Genomic DNA, 15531 nt, shown 5'->3' with positions numbered 1-15531 from the left:
CGAAACAGTAGCTGTAGATATTTTCATCCTTCCAAGGTGGTTCGTATAAATGCAATACTGCCCAAAGCCTGTCTAGTGAGGTACTGTTTGGTCTGCAAAGGATGATAAAGCTTTGCTGCATGGTTTTGTCCCAGATGTACTGTGAATAAGATACCTAGTAACAACAGATCAAAGCCCCCTGGAGGCATTATATGCATTTATGATGAAGTACTCAAATGTGACACAAGTCACCAATAAAATAGCAGTTATTTATGAAAATTACAGGGGTGAGGGTGAGGGTCTTTCAAGTATGCCAACAAAATGCAATTAAACAGATGATATTGCTAAAAACAGTCTGTTTTGGGCTGATTTTGCATAATATATTCATTTAACTTGTGCCCACATAGCCAAATGTTTAAAGGGGCAGAAATGTTTAACCTAGTTTCCCAGTTTGAGGGTTGGAGGCTGGGTTGCAGAGATCCTCAAGGCAAGGCCTCTGTGTGTTAGATGAAGCTGGGAGAATGCAGGAGAGGGCCAAGTTTGTGCTCTTAACTGTCATATGTGTGAGTCAGTCTCTGCAGGGTCACAGAGATCTGAGCTGAATGCCCCCTACACCATTTTCCCTTTTTTCCGTCTTAGCACAATTAATTTAATTAAACAGAATAGAAATGCAGATTTCCTATGTCTCTTCCAGCTGCTTAAAATGAGAAAATAGAAAACCTTGACCCTCTTAAAAAAGATGGCTTTGCAGTTTCTTAAAAGTTTCAGACCCTCTCAAATTCAGCCTTTTGTGGTAAAATGTCGTGTATATAGGTGTTAGCTCTGGGAAGAGTTGAGAGCACAACTGTTGGATTGAGAATGAAGCCGTTTTCTTAATCATATAGCATTCAAAGCAGTATTTGTCAGGAATTTAAATTCCTTTTTAAAATCAGTAATTCTATGAAATCTTCTAAGATAGTGTAGGTAATAAAGAACCACCTGGATTCAGGATTGGCTACATGTGACGTACTTTTTCATTTATTTTTCCTGCTTTGTTTCAGTTAACAATATACTTATTAGTTTTAACTGGTGAAGTTATTCTTATGCCTGAACTTTACTCTCCTGTGAGGTCACACTTTGTACTGTACACTTAATCGAGAGCTGATATATGTGCTAAATACCTTTTTATGTCACTGCTATTGTCTAGTTGTGAGTCATATATTCTAATTATACATATGTCATTAAATAGATAAATAATTTTACCATGCAAAAGTGGTAAAATCTATTCTATTTAGTGACTATATCTGAATTTATGGTGTTTGCTATTAAATTAAACCTTGTGTCCTCACACTAGTCGAGAAAGTGATTCTTTTATAACTATTTTTCTATTGGCAAGATTATCCTGAGTAGGAGTTTTCATTTTTTACATTTGTAAAATGTTATTATTAATAGAGGATAAATAGAAAATCTAAAAATTAATTAAACTTGAAACGATTTTTAATAACCTTGTTTTTATAATTATCTATTATGCTTTATTTGCAGGACCGGGTAAATGCATTAGAAATGGTAAGTTGGGGCATTTTCTTTCTCCTTCTGTCAGAATTATTGCTGTGTCCTAATATGGATTTCAGAGCACTCCCCAAAGGAAACAGTTCCGAAAAGCATTTCTAAAACTACATCTAAGAGTCAAAGGGGAAAATAAGCTAAACTAATATACCTGAAAGGTATGTAGATAGAGATTTTTAAAGTAGAAAAAAAATTTGGGAAAAAAACAAAACTGTGTGCATTAAGTAGTCACTGCTCTCTCAAGACTGATGGTGCCAATATGTATTACTTTGTGGAAAAATATTATTAAATTATTATGGTTATTTGATTAAAAAAAGACTAGATTAAAAAAACTAAGATTGGGATGCTCTTTATACTTTGAAGTTCAGATATTGATTTATTTTTACAGTATGCAAATAATGATAAAAACTGGTTAGCCATTTTTGCAGTAATCTTACTTGCAGGAATATGATATTCAGGAATCTTTTTTTTTAATGCACGTGTGTAAAGATTATATGCTTGCAATATTTATTGGGAAATGATTTACATATTTTTAAATAGAAAAAAGGGGTGATAACATTTTTTGGCAATAAGGTAATGATTAAATTTGGTTAATAAAGTAATGTGACACAATGATTATGGAAAAGGCTTATTATGTAATGTTAAATGGAAACAATTCTAACAATAAACTTATTTTTTGGCAATAAGTAATGATTAAATTTGGTTAATAAAGTAATCATGACACAATGATTATGGAAAAGGCTTATTATGTAATGTTTAATGGAAACAATTCTAACAATAAACTTACATGCACTTTAATGATAACATGATTATAGGTGTATAAAAAAAGAAAAGAAGCAAGGAAACCTCATTAATAGTGACTTGCTACACAAGAATTAAGGCTGTGATTTCACTGCTTTCTCTGCTATTCAAGTTTTTGAAAACATAGATATGTTATTTTTATAAATAAACATTTTAAAAATAAAAAGCATGTGAATTGAAAGAATGGCAAATAAATTATGGTACTATCTTATGATGAAATATTATTCAGCTATAAAAAATCATATTTTCAAAAAGTAAATACTGTCATGCTGTTATATGTGGGGGCATGTATTGAAAGCTATATGGAGAGTATGAGGCAAATATTGAATATACATATTTTGTACTAAAAACTTTTGAAAACGCATGAGATATTAAGAGTGACTTGGGACTGGTGATTTTTTTTTAATGTTTGTAACAAGAAGGCAAAAAATAAGAAACTTCATTAATAAGGCTAAGAAAGAATAAAATAATTATTTTTTTGAATGTGAGGAATGGAAGGATGCTAAGAAAGCACATTTTAAACCTGTCCAAGCAAGTGATTTTGATCAAAAGTGTCTAGACCCTGGTGGGTAAAGAATCTATTCCTTAGATATAACCGGGCCATTTGAAAAGTACATTGACCTTTCAATATGATGACATGGTAGGTGAATAAAATGTTTTGTGTTCCTGCATATTTTACCTACCCTTAGGAAGTCTCTTGCCAACAGGTTTGGCTTGTGAATTAAATTGTCTTTTAAAATTATAAACAAAAACAGAAATTGTGAGTTTGAGCACCTGGGTTCAGCGTACAAAATGCGACTTACACATTTTGTAAATCATTTGTTTCTTGGTTCCTTTACCTGTAAAAATGATTATAATTAAGCTTATTTTATCAGCTTGTTATGAAAATTAAGAGAGAAAATATATGTGAAAATATTTAGGACCAAACAAATGTTAGGTCATCATTATCATTATGTAGTTGTTTATTATTTCTTATTTAATCACTTTAATTATACCAATATGTCATGTGAAGCTGAAAATTATATCAGTAACAAAAACAAAATCTGTAACTTTTATTAGTATTTTTTAGTCTTTTTAATTTACATAATCTCTTTACTAACAAAGTACTATGGTGTAAAATCTTAAATGCTTTATTCTAAGGTTTCCTCTAGGAGTAAAGGTGAAAATAAAAATTCATCATAAGAAAAATAAAATTGATTAAATCTGTTGGGCTTTTTTACAGTGGCAGTTTTCTCAAGATGGCTTTAATTTGAAATAATTATCATAAGTAAAACCATAAAAATGAAAATGCTCAGTAATAATGTTAATGCTTAAATGTTATGAAATCCTTTGACTTCATATGGCATTATAAGGAACAGATTTAACACACTTGCTGTTCAACTGGTAAAGTACTTTATAGTCTATAAAATCAAATATGCTAGAAGCAGTCTCAAGATCATTTACATTCTCTCACAACCCAGCACATAAAGTGTTGGTGGTCTCTCATTTGTTTTAGCTGGTATTAGGGTATGCAAGGCACTGAATGTAGGGTTTTGTTTTGTTTTTCTCTTTAGTTTATCAGTTTTTCAGCACAATTAACTCTTTCTACGTTGACAAGGATTTTTGCTTTACGTTTTGTCGTCTCAAAGTCTCATGACATCAGCCAGCAGTATACACAAAAGTAGGCTCTTCCCTTTGTACAGAGAGGAGAATAATCAATTCCATCAAAAATTCACTTTGACCAAAGGAGAGACAACCTCTGATGGAAAACCACATGCAAGAGGACCCATTGTAGACAATGAAGAGAGAGAAGGAAAATGAATTGTGATCACTTCTGTCAAGGAACTTGCACTTTAATGAAGGAGAGAAGTTACTTACATGTAAATGAATTAATGATGTAAGATAAGTATCTCTGTCTACAGCATGCGAATGAAACGGTGCATTTTATGGAAGGTGTTACACAGAAGCAGTATTTGTAAAACAGAGACATCATTGCGCTTTAGGTTCATCATGGAAAATCGTGGCTTTTGTAGTTTGAGGACATAATGTAGGAGATTAGATTCATCTTTAAAATTTGAAGAATCAGTAATGTCAGGTAGAAAGCAGTCAGAAGACATTCCATATTAGGGATGTATGTAGTCAAAGTTCAAAGGCAATAATGAACAAAGAGTTTGTTAAAAGAATACTTTTTAAAGATTTTTTAAGATAAAGTCATGAAATCATGACTCATACATATATAAATTCATGACAAATGAGTTTATTTAACTCATTAATTAGTGAGAGAAGGACAAGATGTTGCAGTTCACCTAAGGGAACGTCCAGAAAGCACTAAAGAGTACCTAAATGAATTTAAAATAGAGGCAAAATTGGCTTCTTCCATAGTGGAGGAAGGAAATAAATTGATCCTCCCCAGACAAAATTTATTTACGTGTCTGTGTACAGGAATCATTTGCATAGCAATCAGGCATCTACAACGCAAAAAGTTATAAATAGCTCAAAGACAGTGACGATACAGAGATCCCATAGAATCAAAAAACCCAGGGCCCACTCGGCAAGAACTAATTTTTCATTGAAGAAGACACGTAGTAAGTTTTTGTTCCATTTCAAAGGCTTTCACTTTTTTTTTTTTTTCTCTTATAGGCTCATTGGTGATAACACTTAGAGAGAGTAATAGGAGACATTTTGAAGTTTTAAAGTACAAACCATGGAATTTAGATTTGATCTTTCATATCAGAGATACAAGTGGGTTTCTTTCTGAGTGCCAGTTCCTGCTGGTCAGTACTGGCTATTGAAACATTCTGTTGGGAAGGATTCTGGGCTGCTCTTTTGGAAGGAATTGCTATGATTGCTTCGCATTCTCTGCCCTATGCTTTGCAAGGCAAGAAGGTGGTAGCACAGCTATTTACCCAACAGGGAGCCATTCATGGTTTTTAATCAGGGGATGTGATGTGGAGAATGTGGTATATAGGAGTACAGCTGGGGTACTAGTGTGCAGAGCGGAGTCAGGTGTGACACACTGCAAGTAGGAAAGGGGAAAGTGCATGTGAAGGTCATACAACTTGAGGAATGTGATTGGAAAATTGGGAATTGGAACTGTTTGGTGTCAGAAAGGCAGAGTTAAAGTGTTTACCCTTTTTTACAGAAAGGAACTAGTGAACTTAGTGAGAGGGATGAAGAGAGAAGAGGAGATAGAGGCAGAACGATAAGAGTCTTTTTAGGAAATGAAAGGGAAGGGAAGGCTATTCTACTTGGAGATATAAATGCTGTTTTTCATATTCCCACTCAGATCTGTCTTTATTTTCATTTCCATAAATGCCATGATAATTTATATTCTCATATCTTTGTATTTGTTAGAGTTAGCATGACTTCAATTAAGGGAAATCCAAAAATAATCTTGGAGTAAGATAGAAATTAGTTTCTCTCTTTTGTAACAATCGAAATATATGGTGTCCGTGGTAGGTATGGTGTCAGAAACCTAGGCTTCTTTTGTTGTTTTGCTCTACCATCTTCAGTGTATTGCTTTCCCTTCCTGATATATGATGCTTGCTCTACCTCAAGCCCTTGTATTTGTACTGTAACTGGATGGAAGAAAGGAAGAGGATGTACGTTACTTCCTGTGAAAACTAGAATTTGCACATATCATTTCTCTTCATTTCTATGGACCAGAACTTAGTGATATGATTATAACTAGCTTTAAGATTCAGGCCATAGACTTTTGGAAATTTCAAAGTAAACTTCTAAATTTCTAAGCAACTGAAAGATCAAAAAATAGATTATAGTGGAGGAGTTCTCATTGTGGCTCAGCAGTTAATGAACCCAACTAATGTCCATGAGGACATGGGTTCGATCTCCGGCCTTGCTCAGTGAGTTAAGGATCTGGTATTGCTGTGGCTGTGGTGTAGGCCAGCAGCTGTTGCTCTGATTTGACCCCTAGCCTGGGAACTTTCATGTGCCACAAGCTTGGCCCTAAAAAGACAAAGACAAATAAATAAATAAATAAATTTTAGTGGAAAAGAAGAGCATGCCCTATGCATTATATGAGACTGACACGCTGCCTACTGCACTGAGGAGGCAACTCCAGCACATTATAAATTGGTATAACCTTTGAGACAAAACCAGACAGTATGTACAAATAAGAGAAATTAAGGAACTTCTCACACAATAACACAGATGCAAAAAATTGTATAAAACATATTAGCAAAATGAATCTAAGAATGTTTAAAAAAGTAATTAATCATGAACACTGACGAATTACCAATCCATCAATTGAGTTTATTCTAGGAATTGAGTTGGTTTAATATTAGAAAATTAGTCAGTGTAATTCACCATGGTGACAGTTTAAGGAGGAGTAAATTTAATAAGGTTATCTCAATAGATGAATAAGAAGCATTTATTCCTGTGATATTATTGTCATCCTCATAAACCTTTTTGCAAACTGAGAATAGAAGGGAACTTTCTTAATCTGATAAAAGTCATGTGAAAAAAAAATCTATGGAAATGCTCACTTTAGTATTTTGAAAGTTCCTCTTTCAGACCAGGAATAAGCAAAGAATTCCCTATTCCGCGGTTTCTTTTAGACACTGTGTAGGTGGTACTAACCAGAGCCATAACAGTATCATTATTTGCAAATGATATTATTATCTCTATAGAAGCAATAGGAATTCATAGTTAAATTATGAAAAATAAAGAGTTTAACAAGTTAGATAAAAACCAGTATATAAAAGTCCATTTTACTTCTAACTCCAGCAATAATCACTGAGAAAATGTAATGGAAAAAGTATTAAATCATTAAAAAAGTAATAGAATACAAAGTATACAGAAAAATGTCTTAAAATATTTTCAGGTCCTTTATAGAGAAGACACTCTGGAATAGTCAAATACTTCTGAAGTAGAACAAGTGGCAGGAGATTTTTCCTAACATATATCAAACCTTATTAAAGCTATTAAGATAGTGTAGTCTTGACACAAGAGTATATAAATAGGTCCTTGTGAGCAAATGGAGAATCCAGAAACAAATATGTGTACATAGAAATTTTATGCCTGACACAACTGGCATCATATATCGGTGGATTAAGGATGGACTTTTTAATAGATGATATGAAAAAAATGAAATTAAATACCTATCTCAGATGCAAAAATGGACAGAAGTCTAAATGTGAATAATGAAACCATAAAACTTTAAAGTACAGTTTATTATCTTTAAGACCTCAGGACTTTGGAGGATTTGGGGTGGGAGGGGTGAGGAAGGGCACTAAAAACATAAATCATAAAGGAAATGACTGATGTGAGCATGTCAAAATTAAAAACTTCCATAAATTAAAAGGCAACATAAAAAGAATGTAAAGAAAAGCTACCTTTAGAATATATCTGTAGCAGAAGATATAACTGACTAGCAGTTTGTATCCAGATCAGTTTGTATCCAAATCTTATTGCCAACAAAGCAATCAGAAAAAGATAACCCAGACTTAAAAAAAAAAAAAGTGAAGAAAAATAATAAAAGGCATGAGCAAGCATTTTGGTTGAAGGAGAAACATGAGAATATATTCAACTTCATTTGTAATCAGGGAAATGCTCATTAAAACCACAAAAATTGTCATTTTCTTTATGTGTACTCTTTTGTTTCTGTGACACATTTCACCAAAAACCAAAGGAAAATGAAACATGTCAGCAGGACTTTTTAAAAAAATTATTTTTTTAACAATGAAGTGACTAATGCTGTCCTTGTCAGTAGTGTTCAAAGAGTCCTGGTGAGTTAGAGCATGATTTTTCCAGCAGCATACCCCCAGGATTACACAGAGATCTTCTAAGGTGTAGTCAGTCAGACACAAATAGGTTTAAGAGAATTGATTTTTCTACCCTCAGCTTCTACCTGCACTTTTTCCTAAAAGAGCTTTGCTTGAAGAGGCCTTCTTACCTTTCATAATCAGCTTCCTCCCACTTTATAAAAGAAAGCTCTACTTCTCCATGGTCCCATGATGGCAAATACCCCAAAGTTGAGAATGGGTTATTCTGAAATTGATATGTATTATTGATTGATATTGAGGAGGAGTAAAGACAGTTTATTTGATGACCTCACCTCACCACCCTATTATAATCAGAGATGTATTGCTCCAGAAATCAAAGCTAAGAGGTGTTGGAAAGAAATTGAAAGCCACAGAGTCTTATTTCACCTAGGTGACGAACTCTGGCCCTGGCTTCTTGCCTTATGTCTTTATCTATCTTAAAGTTATGATTCAAAAGTAAGACAGTTGTCAGTAGGACATATTAACACATTACACAGAACTGAAAAATGAAGTCAGACTTTTTTTTTTTGCCAGAAAGTAAGGCCAATTTGGCTGATTGGTTTGACTGCAGCTCTGAGGTTTGAATACAAATATATTTAATGTTAAGATAAAATAATGTATTAAAATGTTTATATTGGTAGAATGGTATTGAAATTAAGGTTTTTATTTTTTATATATGTTAAGTTCAATGAAATGTCTCTAAGTGAAAAGAAAAAAAGAACAGTTTTAGTCATTTGTCAAGTCTTGATAAATAAAAACTTTTGGGTATACCTTCTAGAAACAGAAAGTGAATGGCTTTAATAACTACATTGCAATCCTTTGGCAAGTCAAGTGGTTTCTGATTCTTTGCTTGCAACAAAACTGAAAGAGGACCTAATCAAGCTGATAGATCATTAAAATTAATGTTTGATGACAGATCACTATGTAATCTTTGCCATAAAACTAGGATGGCATTCAAGAAATTGAGTGATATTGTTATAACAGCTACATTCATTCTCATGTACTTTTTTATGTGACCAAGATTTTTCAGTGAGTAAATCTATAAAAACAAAAAATAGAAATGGAACCCTGTTTTACTGAAACAAAATTATCATTTACCTATGGATACATGAGCTAATTGAGTATAAGGAGAAGAGAAAAACTATATCCATCCTAATAAGAAATATATGTTTGGAAGATTTGGCATTTTGTAACATTTTACATTTTTTTCTCAAAAATTTTATTTTACCTAATATTAACTATATGATAATTTAGTCCATAATAATATATAACAGAGCATTTTGGTCGCAGGAAGTTGTAAAAATCAGTTTTTCTCTGTATGTGTGTGTGTATACAGAGAAGGGTGAAGTATGATAGGATAACCAATAAAAAGGCCTGCGTGCATATGTATACATTTCATATTAGGATAAAAGTGTGAGGGAAAACAGTTTTGAAATAAACATCAAACTTTCAACATCTAAGTCATTTAAAACCACCTAATCTTCCTATATTTTCAGTGTATACTTACAGAAACAGCATAAGATAAATCCTAACCTGCAGCTCTATGGGGAAAAAATGCACAGATTTGCCTGTCTGAAAAATTAAAGACACTTGAAAACTTTTAGAGATAATATTTTTATTTAAAAGAAAAACTGTTAGTGCAGTAAGAACATCTCTAAAGGATATATTTAGCTAATATTAGTGGTAACAGATTTGGACTATGCCCACCAGTTGTCTTCAAGATCTTGGTGTCCAAGAGTACTAGATATGTCACCATGGAAATTACTGAGTGGTGCTATGTACTCTGACTTGACCTGTTGTCTACCATTAGAATAGACATTGAAGGTCGTTGCAAATTTACTTTCCATTTTCTTTCCTTCCCACCATGGACCTAGCACTAATTGGGCTTCATACTACTATATGTGCAAGCTATTCTCCAGGCACATAAATTGTTGAAGAAGGACCGTTATTCTTTATTAGGATACCAAATTCTGCTCTGGGGCACTTAGGAGCATATGGCCCCAGTAGAGTTAATGTACTTACTAAAGTGTCCCCGTTTAGCTCAGGAAATAACTGGCTTGAGTATGTAAATGTGGCCAAAAAACTGTTAATTATTTGCAATGCCTCTTCTAAGTGTTTGTAAGAATCTTGAAGCTAAGTAAAACTTGCCTTTATCTCTTTATAAAGCCAGAACTTGCTGTTTCAAAACCAAAGATCGAGCTAGGTTCATTTTTGGTTTTGCCAAGGCTATAAGCCTCTCATTGAAGTTGCCTGAAAAGTTCAGTCAAATTGGCTTTACACCAAATAAAACGCAGTGTGCTCTGTACGGTTTTGACCCAGAATCAGGTGAATCTCAGCAGTTTTGGCTGAGCTACATTGTAAAATTTTGGATTTGTTCAAACTTGACACTTCCTGGGAACCCATTCAAACTGAAACCGGAAAAGGGTTTTGCACAAACCCTGTCCTAGCCCGTTCTGCCAAGTTTCCCACTGCTCTAATGTTAGTCTACCTTCTGTATATTCGCATCGAGGGCAAACGGAAATATCCTCATGAATCTCTCATGAGGGATCTTGGTTGAAACAATCTAGACATTCTCCTTTCGCCACCTTGTCCCAAAATACAGAGCCTGCATTCTGTGTTAGTATTAAAATGTGTATGTTTTCCAATAGCAGGATCATCTTCAAAGGGTTAAATTTCAAAACCAATACGGGTGGTTATGTTCAAATGTAGAAAATGCTACTAAACAAGTGGGCTGTTGATACAGAGTTGCAACCTTGTGGCAAAAGGTGATGACCAATTTAAACAGTAAGGCTTCCTTCAGCCTGCAAAAATGGTTTCTCACAGTCCTGTCAAATTTTTCATAAATGTGGTAACATAGGGAAAATATCATTGAGAAATTACATAATGAATGCAGCTTTACCAGCAGATGAATTTAGTATTATTGAATTGCTCAGTGTTTGGAGGTCAAACTGACAGCTTTGTATTTGATGCTGATAAGTAGACTGCCTTGCTTGTTATAGTCCCATTCCAAACACTACCAATAACAGTGCATTCTCTGGATAAAAGGCTTTTGCTTTGTATTGTAAAGATAATATGACTGTATATTACAAAACACTTTCTGAAGTATCTTTCAGAAAAATATAATACATATAAGAAATGCTTTCTGTTCTAAGAGTGCATATCTGAGTGAAATCTCAAAGTAAGTATTAAGTTTTTAAGATCCTAACTATAAAATGAAATATTGGTATTACACCCTTAATAATTAGTTGGTGGTGTAGTTTCTGGTACACACATTTTTGAAGTAGCCTTTACATTAAAAGGTGACTTGGGAATTTTTCATTTTGTGCATCTAGTTTTAACCAACTGCATACAGACAAGCTGAAAATTATAACATGCCTAATTTAAAATGATGAAAAGTGATATAGTAAAAAAGTATCTGATTTAAAATCAGAAAAAGTGGGTGCTGGTCTTATCTCCCTGATAACCAGGCACATGGCTCTGGGCAAGATTTTTAACCTCTCTACATTTCAGTTTTCTTACTTTTTTTTTTTTTTAAATGGTAGTGATGGACTAGGTGATATTTTAAAAGTCCTTTACCTAATAGGTTCTAGTCTAGTCTAGGAGGAATAAAAAAATTGACCTTCACAAATTTCTACCCTACCAACAGTGGCTCATAAACAGTTCACCCTGATTTAATCATGTAGCAGTATATAATATGCTTGTTGAATCTCTGTTATATCCTAACAGTGTCCTAAGACATATAGCAGATTAGGTCCCTGCTGCCACAGATCTCATGTTTTAGGTAGTGTTACAACTGGAAGGAGTCTTAGAGACCATTGTCAAAACCCCACACCCTATAAATAAGAAGTTTGGAAGCCAGAGGATTTTATGAATTGTTAAGTGTGGCAAAGCTCAGGCTAGAATTCAAGTGTCTGGATTAGTGACTTCAAGTTCTTGCCATTCCTCATATTCCGCTTGTGACTGTAAAGAGAATAAAGAAGTGAGTAAGAAATGCTTTAGCAAGTATCTAGTGAATGATACAAAATGAAGAAGGAGAAATTAACAACCAGATTCCATCTTTACCTGGAGCAGGGCAAGAAGTAGAGTCATAAATAGGACACGACATTCTTGGACCATATTTGAAATTGCCAAAATATGCCTTCAACCTATTGGTAAATGGAGTTTATTACAGCAACGTTGATGTAGTTTTCTTCCTTGTGAATGTTGAAGAAGAGAGTTGGTGTGCCCCTAGGTTGAATTACTAGTTCTGTTCTGAGTTCGCTCAGTGATATTAAATGCCTCAGTTGATCTTTTTTGATTTTATGTTCTAATTCCACTTACACAACTGTCTATAAAGTTTGTTTAGGGCTTTTAACAAACTTTGATCTCAGACAAAAGGCTGGAGAGAGTATAAACTGTCACTATTAGTGCTATTAATATAAATATCCAAAGTGGTCTTATGTTAATTATTTAACATTAGTGAACAATATTATCCTTTCATTACCCCCAAATACATTATATTTGAACATCAAACAGTAAAAGGCCAACCATCAAAATAACCCTTCCCCCTTTATTCTTTTAGGCTCTGTTCTTAATTATTTTGCATAGTTGGTGGTTCCATAAATGGTTTTTCTGGAGTTTCTTCAACATTTTTTGTACTTGCATCTCATTCTCTACCTATATCCAAACCTATATTGGCAAAGGCCAGTAGAACATACCCTTAACTTATTTGTTTGTCATTAGACATTAACCAGGTAGTCTAAAGCTCATTCAGTATAGACTCACTGACTGGAAACACCTGGATTCTGTGAAGTACGCCCTTTACAGAGAACTTACTGTTTTCACCTTTATCCTTATCATTTCTAATTCAGAACTTATTTTGCTTTTAATATCTTGACTCCACATTAGACATTATTTTTTCCATGAAAAAGAGTGTGCCTGTTCCCAGACATGTAGGAACTGACTGAGAGGGTAAGGCAAAAGCCAAGTGATCTTGAAATTTCTTAGTGAATGATTAGGACTTGGTGGACTGAAAGTTAGAAGACCTGGTTGTGAGTCCTGGCTCTTTGACATGCCCAACTCACGTAACCCCTCTTATCCTAATTTTCTGTTGTCTATGAAATGTGCCTAATACTTGGCCCACTTGTGTCACAGGTTTGCTGAGACAATCAAATGAGGCCATGGATGGGAAAGTCCTTTTCTAATGGAAAAAAAAAAAATTTCCTCCTTTATGTGTGTACTAACTTTACGAGTCACAAGAGCAGTATGTGGACTAGGAAGTTTTGGCTCATTAACTGGAACATTTGCATTCTGGTCCTCATTTTGTCAAACTGGTTAATGTGTCTTGGAACTCTATGTTATATAAATTTTGCCTCCAAAATTCTGTTTAACTATTTCAAATTTAGGGTCTGATAAATTTTGATTTATAGTTCTTATTTAATAATTCTAATAATTTTAGTTCAACACACTCCTTGTCCCCAGATTCTGTTGAACTGGAGTAGGACTCAGTGTCCTTTAAAGTTCTTCAGATGATTCTATGTGCAGTCATGGGTGAGAATCGCTGACTTAAGCCATCTTTTATGTGCCCTTTAAAAATGTATCTTTACTGGAGTTCCTATTGTGGCTCAGTGGAAACAAATCTGACCAGCATCCATTAGGGTGCATGTTCGATCCCTGGCCTCACCGCGCTCAGTGGGTTAAGGATGTGGCGTTGCCATGAGCTGTAGTGTAGGTCGCAGACGCAGCTCGGATCCTGTGTTACTGTGGCTATGGTGTAGGCAGGCTGCTGCAGCTCTGATTTGACCCCTAGCTTGGGAATCTCCATATGCTGTGGATGTAGCCTTAAAGAAACAAAAAACAAACAAAAAAGAATGTATATTTACAGTCCATCCCCTAGAGCCTAGTGTGACTCTGCCTTCATGTCTAGTGGATGTAGCCCTATTAATTTCCACTTAATTAATTCCATGCCTTTTCTACTGATACCATTATGTATTATGTCCCTATTATGTATTATTTCTAATCTACCAAAACAATAGTTAAAGATTCTTTCTCAAACATTATTTTAAAAAATTTTCCTGGTATCTTGGGTGTTTACTTTAACTTCTTACTAAATTTTAACCTTGTCAGGCCTAACTTCAAGGGCAAATTATGAATTCACCAAATGATTAATTTCTCTGATTTTAATAAATTTAACAGATTGGCCAATTTACAAAACAGTATCTTTGGAAACCATATAAAGACTTAAAAAACAAATACATTGCTTTATAAATCAGTATATTGAGCAAATTGGCTATTCAAGTCAATTTGGTTTGGGAATACAGACCAAGATAGGTAAATTACCTGCATCCTTCATCTCTCTCTTTTTTTTTCCCTTCTTCTATTTTTGTGTTGGCCCCTCTCTTTAACATCACGCTCATTTATCCATTTATTCATTTCTTTCATTCATTTCTCCAACAAGTGACTACCAACTAATCTATGTAAAGGACTGAGTTTACACTGGTTTATCTTGAAAGACAGCATTGGACAAGTACTTCATGAACTACCAGTCTCACAAGAAGGTGAACTTGGCACTACAAAGATGAAGAGGATTCTGAGAGGCGATGATAAAAGGAAAAGAGCCTTTCAAGGGTAGTTTAATATTCAGTATACCATCAGGGTTAATTAGACCCGATTTTGGTATATTAATTTCTTTTAGTAAGGATAATTTTTTTTTACTCTTATTCTTTTAAGATCTTATGAAGAACAAAAAGAAATGCTCCTTATTTTTAACATAGAAAAAAAATTCATTTTGTTTTGCAAAAACCATATGGGTCTATTGAAGCCTATTATAAATCTAGGATGCATAATCAATCTTGGTGATCTTATTTTCTTGAAACATTTTCCTATTTCATCATCCTAGAAATTATTTTATTGTTTTTCATGAATTGTTCCTAACTATGCTGGACAAGACCAAAATAATATGAAAATGGAGGGATAATGGGATCCCATAGAAGGATGTTGCAATAAGTGACCTAAATCGCCACTGTTACATAACATTTCAGTTTGTTTACTGTGTCATCCAAAGTATATCAAGAGCTGAAGAGTCTGAGAATTCTGCCCTTCTAACAATTTACCAAGTTAGCCTGCCACACTGTCCTGGATGCTGGAAGAAGGCATGTGACAAAGATGTTATTACTCACAGCACACCTGGCCCCGTGAGCTGCATGTTTGTATCATTTGCCATTGCCTCCCAAGGCCCGCCACAGCAACATGGAAATGGGTCCAGGTGTGTGTTGCACATGCAGTGAATTTGTATTCTAGCTGAGGAACCCTGAGCTTATGTAACCCCCAGTCTTATAAAGGGAGCTACAAGAAATTCTACCCAGTCTTTGCCAGAGGAAGAGAGTGTCTCTATTTTCCAAGTCTGTTTGCTCTACAAACATTCTTGAAAAGCTCTTCTGGGACAAAAGCCATCATAAGGCATGTA

General features: G+C 34.2%; 1 protein-coding gene across 5 annotated transcripts in view; it reads left to right on the top strand.

Annotated features, from left to right (window-relative positions):
• Positions 1 to 15531, top strand: part of CEP128 (centrosomal protein 128) — a 424380-nt gene that overhangs the window by 367130 nt on the left and 41719 nt on the right. For all 5 annotated transcript variants that reach the window (XM_047795264.1, XM_047795267.1, XM_047795266.1 and 2 more), the window contains one exon: positions 1501 to 1524. In XM_047795264.1, coding sequence (XP_047651220.1) covers positions 1501 to 1524 — 24 coding nt within the window. The remainder of the gene's footprint in view (positions 1 to 1500; positions 1525 to 15531) is intronic.

The sequence above is a fragment of the Phacochoerus africanus genome, chromosome 9 (genome assembly GCF_016906955.1).
Source record: "Phacochoerus africanus isolate WHEZ1 chromosome 9, ROS_Pafr_v1, whole genome shotgun sequence".
NCBI lineage: Eukaryota > Metazoa > Chordata > Mammalia > Artiodactyla > Suidae > Phacochoerus > Phacochoerus africanus.
The sequence above is the reverse complement of the archived record's forward strand: the minus strand, read 5'-3'. Positions and strand labels throughout refer to the sequence as shown.